Source organism: Epinephelus lanceolatus, chromosome 5, assembly GCF_041903045.1.
Source record: "Epinephelus lanceolatus isolate andai-2023 chromosome 5, ASM4190304v1, whole genome shotgun sequence".
NCBI lineage: Eukaryota > Metazoa > Chordata > Actinopteri > Perciformes > Serranidae > Epinephelus > Epinephelus lanceolatus.
In genome coordinates this window covers 30,118,372-30,136,407 of record NC_135738.1, presented here as the reverse complement: position 1 = coordinate 30,136,407, position 18,036 = coordinate 30,118,372, and the positions used below count along the sequence as shown (strand labels likewise).

The window sequence follows — 18,036 nt, the reverse complement described above, 5'->3', positions numbered from 1 at the left end:
GCCGGGCTTTTTTAATCTGATTCCTAACTCCTAATCTGACCCATTACCAAAGGATTGTCTGCGCACAATCACAAATAAGCTCGACACAAATGTTTCCAACGAGCTCCATCTCTGTAAAATGTAAATAAAGGCCATCTGCTCCGACATGTAAACAGCACACTGAGTCCTCCTATCAGGGCATCCCTCGCGCCTTGGCCCGCCCTCTTTACGACTTCTCTCTGCTCCTATTGGTCAACAGAGTAAACCCCGCCCACGCCACGGCTGGAGTCTCAGTGCCGTATTCAAGGGCTCTGTGGAGTCTAACCTCCTACCGGACGTCGGACCGCCCACCTGAGCGAGGACAAAAACAATCGGCATCTCTCATGCAGTACAAATTAAACAGGAGGACCCCGGCCCAAATTTGATATTAAAAATCTTTCTCGGCGACACGGACACCACCGAGAGAGAAATGGTTTCCCCGGTAACAGTGGTGAGTATCTGCTTCCGGCCAGCGGTGACATTTTCCACACATTAAACAGGATTAATAGTGTTAGCTAGTTTAGCTACACGATAACAGCACTTCCGAAGATAAAACTATCAATCCTTATTCATGTATCTGTCGCTATATGTTCATTATGGCAGCGTCGAGTTATTAATTCACTGTTTAATGTTTATATTTGCGTTATTATCATAGCATAGCGTGTCATACTTTGTCTTCGAGGGGCAGCGCGTGCTCCTGTGCTGATAATTGAATTACCGTTAAACAGGAATGTCTGTTCGGTAAATTAAAAATGCTCAGTCGGGGTGTCCTTATCAGTGTGTTAGTGCCTCGTTTTGTCATACTGTTCCTCTGTTAGTGTCAGTGACTCCGAGCAGGAACTTTTGTGTACAGTGTATCCGCCTCCCTGACATTTGGACACGGTTTAGCAGCGGCTCTTCACCCTATTCCGTCTCTTTATTCCGAGAACAGAAGGACGCTTCTACAAATTTCCAAAGGCAGCCCCGGACAAAAACGCAAACCTGTCATGTGACGACCTTTTTGTCTTTTTTTCTCCCCCTCCGGTAACGCATGCGCCGAGCAGAGCCCTGCTGTGGCTGCCTTTCTTTTCATCTCCTTTGCTGTAGCTGTACTTTACATACACTCTGTTGTTCAGCCCAGCCATTAGCCACATAACTGACCCAAGTGTCACTGCGAAGGAGGAGCAGGCAGTTTTGACAACAAAATTGTGACAGCTTCGTGAATAATTTAACCGGGCCGAGCATCCTCTTACTTTGACAGAGCTGCTATGAAATTTTACCCCATTTGAAGGGGCCAACTTGGCCTGTAGGAAGCCTTGACGTGTAGCCTGTGTGATTGCTGTGAGAGGAGGCTGTGTGGATGGAGGAATGCTTGCCGTACAAACTGGTTGCCTCAGTGATGATGATGCTGTGCAGGTCCTGGGGTTGCTTAACTGCAAAGCCTTGGCCCTAGTATTGCAGTGAAAGGGAGTGTAGGGGCATATGCCAAGCAGTGGCACCTCAAGCGGGGGGCCAGGGGGTCCATGCCCCCCCCCCTCATACAGTCGCCCCCACTTCTGTGAAATAATTGGAGGTTAAAGTGCACTGTTTTTTTTTTTTTGCTTTTAAGATTGAGTTACTTTTTGTGTGCCTTTATTAGATAGGAGCAAGGGGCTACAGGTCGGAAATTAACACACAGCTGCTGTGGTAGGGACATAGCCTTTGTACATGGGGTGCTCGCCCTACCAGTTGCTCAGATGCGTTCATTTTTTTAAGCTAGTGCAAAAGTAGTGGTATCTTACACAAGCAGAGCACCGAATTCACACATTGGTAGCCATACTGGCATAGCTTGTCGGGAAGAAGGCTAAATAACCCTGCACAGCTAGGCTAAATTTTGACGAGGGAACAACTGGCATGGCTATTTTTAAAGGGGTCGTTTGAACTCTTGCCTCATCTTAGGTTCTATAGGTACCCACGAGTCTCCCCTAAACTTAAGGTTTGTTCCCAGTTAATGTTTTGTTCCTTATAATCAATGTACTTCTTCAAATTAAAGCTGTATATTTGTCTCCTTAAAGTTGAAGGACAACCAACCTATTTGAAGAACAATGAAGCAGCTAAAGCCCTGTTCAGACCAAAGATTGACGATGAGACAAAACCGTGACCTGGCCAGTCTCAGCTTGAGTCAGGCCAGCTGATGGTGTCACTTGCGACTCAGCTTGTCAAGTCTCCAGCGGCTCGTTTTATAATGTAAAGCACGTCACCTGTTTCTACAGCCAGTCAGCTTGTGGCCAAGTCTGTTAACTGTCCGCAAATGGCGTGTTAACTTGCTGTGGCCTTCTCTGACAACAGCCCTCCATCCTCACCGTTTCCGTCCTCACGGTTTGTCAGTGTCAGACGGTGGGTTGCTGCTGTTGCTTGTGATATGTGCACATGTCACACGCACACACATTGAGTGATTAACAGGCGCTAGTTATTTAAATGATTGTGGCGTATTTGTTCTGAATATGGCTCATCTGAAGCTCAGGTCAGTTGTTTATGTTTTTGTCGTTACATCAATACTAGAAATCCAATTGTAGCAACTATTGAACTATCACTATTCTTATTCATACTGTAAGTAAGTACATTCAGTATATTCAGATACAAAACAGCCTAAAAAGCGGAAGTACAGACAGTGTGGGATGACACACCATTTCGTCTAGTTGAATTGGTGTGAACTTGCAGATTTTCAGAATGTTGCAGACTTGGGAATTGAAAGTAGTGGCAAGTTTCAACTCATCTCATTGTGAATCTTTGGTCTGAACTTTAAAATAAGAAACCAAAGTATATCAGTATGCGACTCCTTAACTCTCCATATTGACATAGTTTTTCACTCACCTTTATACTTTAACAGCATAATAGACTTCCTGAAATGTCACTGATGGCTTTTGGTATTGGCGTGCCATCCCAACATTTTCCTGGACACATCTGGCTATGGAAAGTTTCTTGGGGCACCACTGGTGCTGAGACAAAACACTGGTGGACAGTGTGTAGTAGGACGCACATTTCTCTCCCTCCAGTTTAAAAAGACAAGTAGGTGAGCAAATGGCATAGACTTTGTGATCATTATGAAACATCACATCGACCATTGCAAACAAAAGTCTATTAATCATCATCAGTTTACTTTTAATTTTCCTCATTTTTGTATACAGTGCTCTCAGAGTATTGTGATCTGTTATTTTGATTTACTGTTATAACTGAAGAATAGATATCAGTGGGTTTAGAGCCTCTATTCCTGCTCAGAGGTCAACTATATTCTGAAAAAGGGTTCATTACCCATTAGATGCTGCTATAAATCTAGTACATCTACCTCACATGCAGCTGTATTAAGGCCTTCTCATTAATTTCTGACTCTAAAATAAGTTTTTATGAGGACATGTTGTCTGCTGAACAGACTGTTGTGCTCTTTGGGGAATGTATCAACTTCAGTCCGTTACAGATGATCTCGTGTCAGTCTCTGAGAGGAGAGACTGGCACAAACTGTACTTATCAAATGTGGACTTTGCCCTTGCTGGCAGGTGCGTGCTGTAACCCAGAGATACAGTGGGAGCTTCAATTTGCTTTTTTGGCTTTTTTAAGTTCAATATTTGAGGTGTTGGTCCCCAAATGTTTTTACAGCACTAAATGTTACATACTTCAAAAACTTATTAAAGTGCAGCAAAAAGATAATGGTACAAAGGTGCATGTTTCAACTGTTTCAACTGTGCCGTACTGTACTGCTTGTCTGAAACTGATCTCAAGATTAAGGATAGACCGATAGGGTTAGGGTTAGGCCGATATATCAAGCCGATATTTGAGTTTTTTACTTGTATCGGCATCAGCCAATACGCACATGGGTTCGCGGATTTATTTTTTCCTGGCATGATTTACAGACAGGCATCCATGGGCAGCTCTGTGTTGCCGGAAGACCCTGCAGCGCACATGCAGCGAATCCTACTGTGTACAGTAGTTGTTGTTTTATTTATGCTTCAGCTTAAATATTTGTTTATTTTATAAAGACATTACTGGAAGATTTAAGAGCACTGAACTCTTTTTTTTTATTTGAATGTATAATAATAATAATAATATTCTACCTGTTCTACCTCAACTTTCCATCTTGTTTTAGTATTTTTTACTGTTCAACAAATGTTTCTTATTTTAAACTTGAGACCTGTAATATTTGTTATCATTGTGTCATTTTTTTGATGTAAATTGAGGGAGCAAAAGCAGTATTGGCCCCCAATATCGGCTCAAGAAAATCAGCAGTCCATAATCGGTCATCGGCTAAGGGTGATGGAAAAAAATCGGTATCGGCATCGGCCCTAAAAAATCCATATCGGTCTATCCCTACTCAAGATATCCTTGGAGTTAAAGCAGCTGTAAGAGGGATCCTTCCCACAACAGTGTTGCATGATGCTACATAGAAATAACATTGTCATATGACTCACATGCCAGCTGTGCCTGCCAGGACCATACTTATGTTACAGTTCCCCTCTGCCAAATTAAGTACACAAGACTTTACAGGTCTTTTATATGTTTATGCGTATCATGTTTCTGCCACTCAGCCAGCGTATGACCCAGAGTGACCCAGAAAAATTGAATAGATGTTCATCCTGGCTGGATGTTATTCAGTGCTTCAATGCGGTACTTTTGTTGGTTCATGGTTGGTGCAGAAGCAATAGCGGCTTGTTCCTTCCTGAACTGCAGTTACAAGATGGGTTTGGGTTCTGGTTGCTGATAGTTTGGCCAGATACAGAGGTGTACAGATGAATTAGCGTGTAAGTATAGTCATCACTTCTTTTGTAGCATTCTCAAGGGATTCTGCATCATTTGCAAGCTTGAAAAATACATTGATTTTGTAGTTAAACATAGCTAAAGAAGCACTGCATCAAAATACTTTGCTAAAATCCTTTGTTCCATCAAGCCATGTCATCCTGCTGTTCATTTCCAGCAGAGCAACCCTCTATTGCTTGTTAGTGACGATGTAAATGCAGTCAATCATTAACCATATTCTTTAACAAGGGACAGAGGGAGGTGTTTGCAGCCAGTCAGCTGTATCACTACAGCACTTCTGCAAACAGCCTTCATTTACAACGCGATCATTCAGACAGCAAGATGATAACAAACTGATTCATTTTGTTTGCCTCCCAAATGAGGCAGTATGTTCTGTTCTCTTATGCTGGCGACAGCTGACTGTCACACAGGGGCTCGTAGCCGTCACTAATATCCCCTTCAGCGTCCCTGCAGACCAACTGACGCCTCAATCAATGTGAGTGGAGTAGGTTACAGCTGAGACGATACCGTGCGGCAACCGCCCCCGACAGTCTCATTCAGGTACATAATGCTGAACAGGAGAACTAGGCTGAACCCGAGAGAAATAAAACTACTACATTCACTGTGGACCGATTTATGGAGTTCATCAGGCAATTAGGCCTTGTTAATGTAACAGTTTGATACAAGGAGAAGATTAGAGAAGAACAATTACACCAGATATAACAGCAGCAATGGCAGCTGATTTGACAAAAATATCCACCAGACACGATCATTATTAAGATTAAAGTCTGAACACAGTTGGATATTTCAGTCCAGCTAATGATACGGTGAGGTAGACATTTCCCGGAAGATTTCAGTGAGTGGTTTTTGTATGCTGGCATAGCTATGTCCGATGCACTGAGTGCTGTTTTAGCCTTGTCTCTCTCCCACTCGCAGCACTTATCTGATTGTGTAGATGCAGTTAGTTTACATGAACAACAATGGAAAGGGAAACTGCAAAGTATGGCTCAAACACAGCATGAACAGGACCAAAGGTTGTGGGAATCTCTGACTTCCTCCCACCTTCCTCCCCTGGAATCTGTGTTCACCCTCCAAATCCCTCTCTAGACTCCACTGAGCTACATTTCCTTTCAGGATTTTCTGACACAAATAACAAACTGTTTGTGATTATGGATCATTGAGCCTAAATATCACTTTATTAAATGATAAATAGGCCCTATGTGTGTAATGATCCCAACAGCACAACAGAATTTTTTCTTCTGACGTACTGTTTTCTTGTGTCCTGAGTTTAAGTAGCCACCAGTGGCCTGATAAACAGAGTTGTAATATTGGCTTGTCTGGGAGTCCTGCCAGTTTTATCTCATCTGCTTGGCAACCATTTGGCCTTAATGGGATAGATAGACTCACCATACACTCACGCACGCTCACACACATACACCCACACACATTTTTGTAATAAGACTAGCTTTAATCTTTATTTATGTACCCATTTGTTTTATGAAGGTAATTGAAAGTAAATAATGGAGAGAAGATGAGTGCATTAGTTCACATTATACACCTTGCTTCAGTTTTACCTCAGTGGAAAGATTCCTCTCATCTGGAGGAGACTGATGATAGCTCAAATGTGCTGTATTTGTACGCAGATGGCAAAATATCATTCTGCAGGGAAACAGGGACTTAAAACACTAGTTGAAAACAGTGTAAGCTTTCATTTTAAATAATGCACTAAAACTCCGCATGTATTTGGAAATGGTCATGAAATGCCATGGATTGGGAGCAGAGTTGAAGATTAAATGTCCAATTTTTGTCCTGAATGTGTGCCAAAGCCACAGTAAGAGATCTGAGTGAATGTGAGGACACATAAAACAACAGGGTGTCTACATTCTTGGCCAGTCCTTGGTCATTTTCAGAGTTTCACATGCTCTGCAATCAGGTCTTAATGATACAGAGAGCCAGTCGAGTTGTCCTCACTTTTTAGTTTTGTAAGGAGGACTCTGAGTGAACTGTTGCTTCTCAGTACTCTAGATCTTTTTAGACAAAATGCGAAAAGTGCACCACATTAAACTGGCCTTCCAAAAAGCAACACATGAATTACTTTGCCAATATTTTGTAGATGAAGTAATGCAGTTATGGTCACTCTGTGATGTGTGATAGAGTTTAAAGGGGATACTCTGGGTATGTGCAAATGAACAATGGTAGACATCCCTCGATCTTCACAGTGCCCTGATGTCCCTGTTCATCTCCCTGCTCAACGCTGGATGGCATGAAATGCATCTTCCAGTGGATATTTGCTGGCTCTGGGGCTGCTGCTCCAACTACAGAGTGCACTTCCGCATTTTTGTATTCCCGCCGCCACTGACACAAAGAACATAGAAGCAAATCGAGAAAGAGTAGCCCCCCCCCCTCCCAGACTCAGAACAGATTTAATTAAACTGTGAAACAAAGCAGTGCTGATCAAACATGAACCAAGATTCTTGTTACTGTGTTGTCTATTTCAGGCCTCAAATGTTTTCAGTAACATGTTTTAGCTTACCGTTTAACTGTGATGCGAGATTGTTTGTACTAGCTGGCCGCCATTTTTACTCCTGTGGAAAAACAGCCAACATAGCATTATGTCACCCACTGCAATCTGGTAGTTGTAGGTTTTCTACCTCTTGAGTAAAAGCAAATGCCACAGCTGTTTTCCCGCTGTTTCCTCTGGTCATACAGAACCAGTTTTAGAAGTATTTGTGTCCTACTGCATAGACAGCCCACTTTCGTGAAAAGACCATCCTTCCAGCAGTGAAATACTTCCTTAAATCACAGATAACACCCAAGCTTGTGTTTTTTGTCCCAACATGCTTGTGACCATGGGGGCTATCCAATTGTCTTCCTGCTGCCTCAGTCATATCAGCTACTCCAGAGGTCAGAAGTGTTGTCTGATCCTGTACAGTAATTTGACCCACTGTTATTGAGTAGTGAAATTGGGAGCTGCTGCCCCTCCCGCCTTTTCCCCAGAAGCGTAAACCATATGAACTAGAGTGACCCCTAATCATCTTCCACCTCCTCTTCTTCTCGCCTCTCCCCCTACCCACGTGTCCAATCCTAAATCCAGCTGTCATCTGAATGCTTGTAACTCCATCCCGCTGTCCCCCCTCCCCTGAAACGTCCCTTCCCCACGCTTCCTCCTGCTTCCCCTCATCTGCCCTACTTACTTATTCTTTCGTGAATATTGCAGTCTGAGCATCGCTTTCATTTGCATCGTTTTACTTTGCCAGAGAATGGTTGTGGAGAGAGATGCAAAATGGCTGCTGGAAAATAGTCATTTAGGACATCAAATACAGGGGCGGCTGGCCAATAGAGGGTGATAGGGCACCGCCCCTCCTCGAGCCACAAAAGAAAAGAAAGATGATAATAAATGTATGATTATCATCATCATTATTGTCATATATACACACAATATATTAATTATTCTGATAATTTTCACTTGAAACAGCTCGTCCTGCCTCTGAATATCCAATCAGATGCAGTGTGAAGTCACGTTCCGGCCCTTTGGGGCGATATCAGCCTGGCTGGAAATGGCCCAGACTCACTCTCATAGACTTCCATGTAAAATGCTTTTTTTTCTAAATGCAGGCACTCCAATGCAATCTCTATGGGTTCCGGGAGGGCTTGCCCCAATGTGTTTTCGTTATACGTAAACCAAGTATCATTCATGTGCTCCTTGGATTGTCTGATTTCCCATGTCGGGAAGTCGTTCTTACTTCATTGTGTGTTCATGAGCATTTAGGTGGTAATGTGGAGACATCATGGACATTACAAAGAAGATGTGTTGTATTTTATCACTCAAAATGTTTAAAAAACACGTTGTCAACTGTTTCCACCGAAATATTGCTTTACGGTCGGAAACTCATTTTTCCGATTATTCCTACATCACATGAGGCAGCGCCACTGTGCAGCGGTCACATTCAAGATCAACATGGCTAACATTTCCAGCTGATCCAAGAGGTTTTTTAACCATATAGGTTGAAAAGGAACAACACATAGTGCGTCCAAATTCACACCTGTTCGTTCCTCTCTATGGATTTTCTCCGCGACTGTTAGTGAGAAGCCACTCATATCACATGAAACAGCAAAACTGCAGCTTTGTCGGACACTTGTCGGTAGTCCAATGTTTTCACAGCGAAAAAAAAAAAGCTAAAGTTACACTAAAATGATGTATAACAGAGCTTTCATACAGCTTTGCACACACATTACTCTTGGATGGATTACGCGCGAATGCAGGGTTGCACAGAAATGCCACGCATATCACATGAAAGCGCAGGAGCAGAGCTTTCATGTGATACCACACACATCATTGTGCTGTCATCCCATCACGCTATACATACAGATCAATCGTCTACAAAATGAAAACCTGACGAATTTCTTTACAATCCATTATACAGATCTTGTTATCAGTCACTTCATATAGTGAGGAATATCGTATCTTACCACGTCTTAGGCTTGTGTGTGTTTCTCCCTGTCTATCCACATTTGTAGTCCGGCTTTCAAGATGCAAATATCTCCATATTGTCCAGTTGACACGCCATCAAACTTTGTATGACAAGACCAGCCACTTGACCTTTGCGCACCCAGACAACTGAGGCCTAATTATGCATGCCTGACAGGGCCGTAGTCACCATATACATTGAGGGGGGCATGTGTCCCCCCAATGCCCAAAATGTCCCCCGAATATATAACTGAAACTGAAAAACAACAACAAAAAACGTTCAGGTCAGGTCAAAGAGCAGTGATACTATGTCATGTGCATTGTATTAAGTGTAGGGTATGCCTGCATTTATTTCTTTAATGAGAACACAAAATTAATTTCCACTTAGCTATAATGAAATGTTTTCTGATTAAGACTGACAATGACTCAGTGAATACCTTACTCAATTTTATTTGATTAATGGTAAAACAGGTCCCTGTTTACATTCAAAGGTATTTGTGTGGGCAAACTGATGAAAATTAGTTTGTTGATGACCACGGTGGATTGTTCAGTCATTGCAGAGCCAAATTAATTCAAATTTACCCATTGAACGGGTCACCTCAGCCATCATCACAACAATTGCCCCCCCCTGAGAAATTTGGCAGGAGCCGCTACTGATCAAATAGTTTCCCAGTCTTTTCAACTATTTCCCTGTTGCACTATGACCCCATTGTTATCATCCCGTCCCTGTTTTACTTGTGTCCTCCTCATCTCTCCTCCAGTGATCTCAGCTCTAGTGAACCCTCACTCAAATCCTCTCCCTCCCAACTCAAGCTCTCTTTTCTTCTCCCTCTTTGCCTCCCCCAGGGCCTTCTGCCTCAGCTCCAGAGGGCGATTCTCAGAACCATAGGTGTTGTGAAACCTCTTTCCAGCCCTGTTTTTGTATTTTTGTGACCTTGTTGGGTGTCATCTGTTTGGACAGAAAGAAATATGGCTGGTAACTCAGTTGGAAAGAGTAAATTGAGACTTGAATGTGCTACACAGTTCACAAGAACACGAGGCACAGAGAAGAAGGTGAAGCAGAGGTGGAGAAGAGAAACAAAAGCAAACTGGGGAAAGAGTGAAAAAAGAAGATAAGAAAAGGTTACAGGGAGTCAAAGGAGTTGCATGGAGCTTTTTGTATTTCCCCTTCTGCATGCTGTTTCTGCAGTTTCGCTTCAGCGACAAAACACGTGCATGTCTGACACAGTGATGTAAACGAGTGACCACACAACAAAAGCCTGTTTCAGTCCAAACCAAACCACTCTCCCAAATAAGGAGAAGTGCAGACAGTTTGCTGCTTATGTTCTGTCTTTTAATCAAAGATGCGAGATAGCGTACCTCAAACAGGTTTTTGCTTTGTGTGATTAATTCGAGCTCTCTGCCTTGAGATAAAAGCCCTTTTTGATACATCTAATTTAAGGCAGACTGACAGTAGTGCCACTGAGTAGAATCACCTCATGTGAAGTGCAAACAGCTAGGTCTAAATTAATAATGTAAATATTTAATCTCTTTCAGGTCAAGAGTGAAGGCCCCAAGCTGGTGCCATTCTTCAAGGCAACCTGTGTATACTTTGTCCTGTGGCTGCCCACCTCAAGCCCATCCTGGTTCAGCGCACTGATCAAATGTCTGCCCATCTTCTGCCTCTGGGTGTTCTTACTGGCACATGGGTTCAGCTTCCTCGGTGCTCACTCCAGTGCCCGCAAGATCTTGGCTGGCCTCATCTTTTCTGCTCTGGGTGACGCCTTTCTCATCTGGCAGGAGCAGGGCTACTTCGTCCACGGTGCGGAGAAACTTCACACACTGAGTTGCAAAACATATGAGCGGTCAGGTATTCATACAGGTTTGAAACAAAGCCCCAGGTTAGAAAAATAGTCGTGAAGGACAAAGTGAGGATGAACAGGAAATCAGTTGTAAACACCCATAATTGTTTACGGACATAACTTGTTGTTCAACTTTGACTCACTGCACGCACTTTTTCCTCCTACTACTTTTTGGCTAACCTTAACATTAAGTGGTATATAATCCGATGAAATATTTGGCTTGTGTACAAGTTGTCTCATTGCCCAGTAGACTTGTTTTGACATGTTGCAATGATGCAGTGCTCCATATTATCAGAAGGGGCTCTGGTGAGTCACAAAGTTATCATGACTAAATATTGTCAGTCGTGTTGTCTTTTTCTGAGTTTATAGGCTGCATTACAGTAAAATTATGTACTTTTCTAGCTGTTCTATTCTATTATTTGCCTTTGCCCAATTAGTCATTATATTCACATTACTGTTGATTATTAATCAAAAATCATTTGGTGAATATTATGTGAAAGCACGAAAACATAGAAAATACAACATCGATACAGAGGTATCTGGTCAAAACTATCACAGTATTTGATTTTCTCCACATAAGCCAGCCCTAATGCACTGTAGGATTGTATTTAAATCATACATATTTTCCTGCAGGCCTTCTGATGTTTGCCATCACCCACATCCTCTACTCATCTGCCTTTGGGATGAAGCCCATTAACATGTCCGCCGGCCTGGTGATCACTGCCGTGTCCTCTCTGAGCTACATGCTGTTGTACCCCTACCTGTCCGGCCCCTTCACCTACCTGGTGGCCGTCTACATCGCTTTGATCGGCTTCATGGGCTGGAGGGCCATCGCGGGCCTGCAGCTGGCCAACGACCTCTGGACGTGGACCAAGCTGTCCGCCTGCCTGGGCGCCGTGCTCTTCATGGTCTCTGACCTCACCATTGCCGTCAACAAGTTCTGCTTCCCCGTGCCCCATTCGCGCGCCATCATCATGGCCACCTACTACGCCGCCCAGATGCTGATAGCGCTGTCGGCCGTCGAGTGCCAGGACGCCGAGGTGGCCAGGAAGAGATTGTGAGGTGCTGCGGTGTCCGCAGTGAATGGCCGTGAGGCTGGGAAGGCGGCAGCTGCCCCACCTCCGGCCCTGAGTGATCATGGACACATCTCACTGCCAGATCCCCAACCATCAACCCTCATTTCAGTGTGTTGCTCCCACACCATTGTTACCATGACGACTGGCTCACTCCAGTCTTCACGTGGCTATCACTCTACTACCCCACTAGTACGATAGTCTCACACCTGTCTTCTTACCATGAAGATAAGATAGAATTATCTTCAGCCTCTCCCGACAACAGTCCTACCTGCCTCCTCCGATCCTAGAATGGCCGTCTCTCCACCTAGTTACCATGGAGACAAGTGTAGTGATATTAACCTGCTATATATAGAGAGTATTACTTTACTTTTAACTATTATGTTTTAATTTAAGGGGAGCACGTCACTGGGGACCTTCAAGAAGTGCGTGTGGGAGAGCGATTGTGTGTGTGTGAGCGATTGTGTGTGTGTGTGTGTGTGTGTGTGTGTGTGTGTGCATTTTATGTGTGTTTGATTAACACTCTTACCTCGCTTTCCACACAGTTCCATCACGCACAGTCAACACACTGACTCCCACCACACACGTCTTCTTTAAGTGGTCCAATAATACAACATGACATCTTATTTTTGTCTTTTTTGTTTTGTTGCCTGAGACCTTGTTAAAAAGGGATTTTTTTTCTTACAGACTCACCCATGTTTGGCTTTTTTCGCCCTCTGTTGCTCCCCCTGAATTAAGGGTGCTATTCTTAAAGTTGGGAGCATAATCCACACTTGCTTTATTATCTGCAGTCCCTTCCATTTCATTTATAATAACCACACTGCTTTTATTCACTCCGCGATTTACATCGTTAACAAATCCTCACCTGGTCTTTGCGGGTGAATGAATTAGGTTGTTCTTGAATAGCTGGATGTGCAGGAAAAGAATGACGGAGATGAGGAATAAGGCAATGAGGCGGAAAGGCAAGCAGGGAAAGTTGCGTGACTGCAACAACCGCAGTGTATTGTAGCTGTAGTGACTGAGATTTGGAGATTGTTTTTAGAAGCTTGATCCAGTTATTGACACTGTCCTGCTGTCACAAAGAGAACTCAGAACACACCATAGTCCTCGCAGACTGCTGTATACATACTAACATGCTGCACACTGCACCTGCTTACCCTGATGGTGTTAAGTCTCTCGGGCTTTTTACAGTGTTTTGCCTGGACAGTTTTTTTCCAGAAATGAGGTGTAAATGTTGACACGCACACACACCTGACACCTACGACCCCTGCCAGTTTAGTTATTAGGAAAAGTCCACAGGGTTCTAGATCAGCCGCCCCATGCTGTCATTGGCCAGGGACCATGTTATGAAGAATGAGAAAGAAAGAGCTGTGTTACTGGCTGGAATCTTTTTGTTTATCACCTCTCCCTGTGTGTATCTGGGCCTCAGAAGGCATTCACTCATAACGACACGCACACAAACACGCACATAAACATACACACTGCCCATGGGCAGTGTGGGTGAGGAAAAAAGGGAGATGGGGGAACTGACTTGTCATGTGAGGGAACAGTTATCCCATTATTCCCAATAATTCCCTCTCACAGGACATTTCATCAGCTTTAATCCCGCAAAATCCACCGCGGCTAATCCCCGACAGGTCTGCTGATATTTTTTGTCTTTCATCTGTCACACATTTCCCTCTCTCACCTTTCATTTGTTACGCTGCAAACCATTCATGCAAGGATGAACGGTCAAAATACTGAAGAAGTATACTGTAACCCTTTCCTCAGTTGTCTACATACTGTATATGCATGTTTGGAGTGTGTGCATGTGTGAGAGTGTATGTATTGCTGTTGAGTGAATGTGTGTGCCTGTGACAAGTCAGAACCAACTCAATGCCAGAAATGCTGTGAACCATCATAGTTTGTGTGGAGTAGACACACGACTGGATATCTTTAATGTATTCTCACAAGGCTCTTAAACTTCATACTCTTCACCTCTTGAGATTTGCAACTACTTAATGTATTTTACAGCATCTCCCAAAAGTGTTGTCAGTTAAGGATGACTTTAAGGTAGTATTTGATGGGCAACAGTATATTGAAACTGGAGTCCATCTCTTTTTTAGGATTAATTTGACCTTAAAGCTGGGGTAGGCTATTTTCTGGAAAAGTGGAAAAAAATGCCAGGACTTTAAAATACAGCCCTCCTCTTGCAGCTCTCCCCCCTATGTCCTAAAGCAGGATTCATATTTGTACGTCAGCTCTATGCAGTGCCTACGTCCTTGAGCATTTATACTTGTGCGATGGTGTATCTGTGTCACTCTGCGGTTACACCTCCAAAACACTAGTTGGCAGCGGGGTTTCTGTGAAGTGCTGTAAAGTTTAGTTGATTCAAAACACAAATTAAACATGGCTTAATAGCGACAATTTCAAACACAAGTGCACAAAATCAGCTTCACTATAACTCACAGCATTCACAGACAAAGCACTTGTCTTTATCTGGACACATTTTCCCCACAAATACAACATGCTAATGTTTTTAGCACAAGCCTATGGCATTTTTCATTCTATAAACTAGCCTAGCGGCTAGCAGACTTTTCTTCTACTCATATGAAGCCAGAGACAACAGCAACATTTAAGAAAAGGTAACGTTACAAAATTCGTCTTCACAAGGTTCACTGACCAAACAACTATCTTATACTTAACACATTTTCCAAACATATATAACATGCTAGCTAGCTCAAGCCTATGGCATTTTACATCGTATTAATTAGCCTAGCACCGAGTGACGATTTCCTGTACTCCTATTAAGCCAGGATAAATCACACACAAGATTTAAAATGCTATTTAGTGGAGGCTTTATTGTCTTCACAATTTATTGTTTCTTATCTGTGAAATGAAAGTAAATTAAGGCTTCATTTCCACTGAGGGAAATGGTTTCAGTTTACATAAATACACAAGAGGTCTGCGTCACCTGCGTCAAGTATAAATCCTGCTTAAGCCCCTCCCGCCCAAACGAACGTGGGCATGTGCATGCACTTCATACAGTAACCTGAATGAGTATTAGTCATTTATTTCAAATATCCTGATCATGATTTTGATCCTGATGCCATCATGTAGCATCAATTCTATGAGAATTAATGTCCTGTTTTCTTTAAAAAATTGTGGGCCTGTAAAGCCTGTTGAGATGTCACACCACAATTTGAGGCTCTAGCTAACGTTAGCTAGCTACATAAACATAGACTTAAATTAGCCGCAGCCATGTGAATTTGGCTACAGTGAGCTGAAGACTAAACTCTTCGCAACATTTTCTCTTGATCTCTCAAACACTTGCCGATATTGACACATTTTATTGTGTTGTTTCTTTTTTGAAAAGTCCATTCCGTTACGTGCAAAAACATTATTATTGGATTTTTGATGATGAAAAAAGCCTATCCCAGCTTTAATAGTAAACATTTCGACCAGTTACCTAGTATACATCACTGGCATTATGATTAATACCACTAACCAGCAAATCAGTTTGTCACAAATGTACACTTGCAATTTAAAGTATTAATCTATCAATAGCAAAATTGATAGAAAAATAGCAAAGGGACTGGCCTGTTTGGTGTTTCAGTCTACATGCACCTCAATGTGATATATTGTCCTGTGTATAAAACAAACAAGCGTGGAGAAGAAACAGACCCGTGTTATGGGTTCCTTCTGTTGGGTCAGTGGCCCCTGGAGCTGTCAGTAACACACCCACATATGTACACAAAAAAACCCCCACACACATCAAAACATGTTTATGCATGGCATCAGCCACCATCGCAGATCTGCAGGCAGATCATGGTGTTGACACTCATCAAGGTTACTTAAATACAACAGCAGCACGCAGTCTTAGTTTGACCAGGAATGACACTCAGCTTGAGCATCTATTCCTCGCCACCTCGCCGGATAGTTCCTCAATCTCCTTTCGGTCTGTCAGCACGCTCGTCAGCATGATATTTCTGCTTTGTCAGTCAGAAGTGTTTTATCAGTCGGTCTGTGTAACCAACAGCCCGACTCTGTGGTACTTTTCCTCTTTTCATCTCATCCACCTCACTGGCAGAACAAGTTCTGTCAACAATTAATAAGAGCCTTTGCGTGGAACGACGTCCACAGAGGCTTGCCAGCAGACATATATTTGTCTGCTTTATGCTGTCTTAAATCAGGGTTTAGCGGAGTACAAGCAGAGATGCTGGTTAACATGATGGACTATCCAGTACGCAATCTAATGTAAGACCACGAGGGAGTGACGAGACTGACTCAATCTGTCTTACTCATCCTTACTATGTGGGCAATTTATGTAGGCTCTACTTTCTTTGTCTTCTGCCACATAAAGCCTCCTAACTTGTGTTCCTGATGGCTGCATGCCAGAAGACAGGCTTTACTTTGAAGTATTGCTGAGATTATTTTTGTCGGCCAGCCCACAGTTTTGGAAAATCTCCACGACTTTGGAAAGTGAAGTTGCTTTTTCTATGAGTGATAGATGAGTGGTAAAAGACGAAGTTAAATACCATATTTAATTTTGAATACTCCGTTTCTCCTCCGTCATTTCTATTTTTATTTGACTCGGGCACAGAAAGCTTAATAGAAAACCGAACTCGTTACATTGAGTGGAACATGTTAGCATCAGAGCCCTCTCATGTATCAAACAACCTTTTGTTCTCGAGGAGGCAGAGGTCTCCCTCATCGGTGCAGGAGTGCATTTGGCCTTCCACTTAGGAAGGAGGTTATTGTTGAGCGATACTGTAGCTGTAAATTATGCGAGGAGGTGAAATATGACACACAGGGGAAGACTCCCTTTCCATCCGGCCCGTTGGCTGCCATCCTGTCCCCCCCACAGATGGCAGGCCAGAAGGCGCATCACTTTACCTCTGCCTGTCAACAGCCCTGTTGTTCTGAGCTTTGTGCACGCAGACAAAAGGGACCTGGGAGAGCTGTGGGAGGCCAGTATGGTTCGTCCTGCACTGTGAGTAATGAGCTGGAACCAGTAGCTGTTGTAGAAAGGTCCTGTGGTTTCACTCGGCCCTCCGAATACGTTTGCACTTTTTTTTTTTCTGTAGTTCTTTTTTTTTTCTTCTTTTTGCTGTTGTTTCCTGTGATGTTTTATTTGAAGCCTTTGCTGTGCTCATTACCACGCAGCAGGTGACATTCAAAACATAGAGCTGTAAAGTTGGTATTCCTTTACTCATTCATTACAAGTAGGGTAGGAATCCTCATGACTCATCTACAGTAAGGGAAATGTGCACACTACACACCCAGGTGTTTTGACTGACAGTCCTCCGACATCCGTATAAGCCTATGACAAGTATATAAAAGGAATGCCATCTTTTTAATACTAACTTACAGTGTGCTGCAACTTTCTGTATACAGAGTAAGGCCAGTCAATCTCTCTTAAAAAGCTAGTGTTTAAAACAAAAAAGTTTGTCATGTACTGTATCTTTTAAATATATATTCCTCTTTCATTTAACTCTTTGCATCCCTGTCTTTAAGAGAGACAGCAGTGACTGTTTTGATGACGATGGTTGAAGCACAAGAAGGTGACGTATGGGCGCATGAGAGAATCATCGTTATTCTTTAGAAGGTATTAATTGCTCTTGAAGTGTTACAAACCTTTATGTATGAATATATTTTGTAAGAATTATCCTTTTATTTGCAGAAAAGTATCCCCAAATGTTATTCTTGCGTGTCACTGTGGAAAGAGCTGGGTTTGTTTTCCACAGAAAAACTATTGAAGGCCCATTACAATGCAACATATGACCTAATTTTATGAACAAATGTGTTTTTTTTCTCTCGCTGATATATTTGACCTTGTTTTCCTTGATTTTCACTTTGTGATTTCTTTCTTTCATGACTGTAGAGACGAGATAGTTTCTTTGCTGTAGTG

General features: G+C 42.8%; 1 protein-coding gene across 1 annotated transcript; it reads left to right on the top strand.

The window, feature by feature from the left end:
* The first annotated feature begins 310 nt into the window (after positions 1-310).
* On the top strand, positions 311-13,556 carry tmem86a (transmembrane protein 86A). Its single transcript, XM_033634252.2, has 3 exons — positions 311-469; positions 10,769-11,033; positions 11,707-13,556. Exons 1-3 carry the CDS (start codon positions 449-451, stop codon positions 12,132-12,134), a joined length of 714 nt encoding a protein of 237 aa, XP_033490143.1. The 5' UTR covers positions 311-448; the 3' UTR covers positions 12,135-13,556.
* Positions 13,557-18,036: the final 4,480 nt, after the last annotated feature.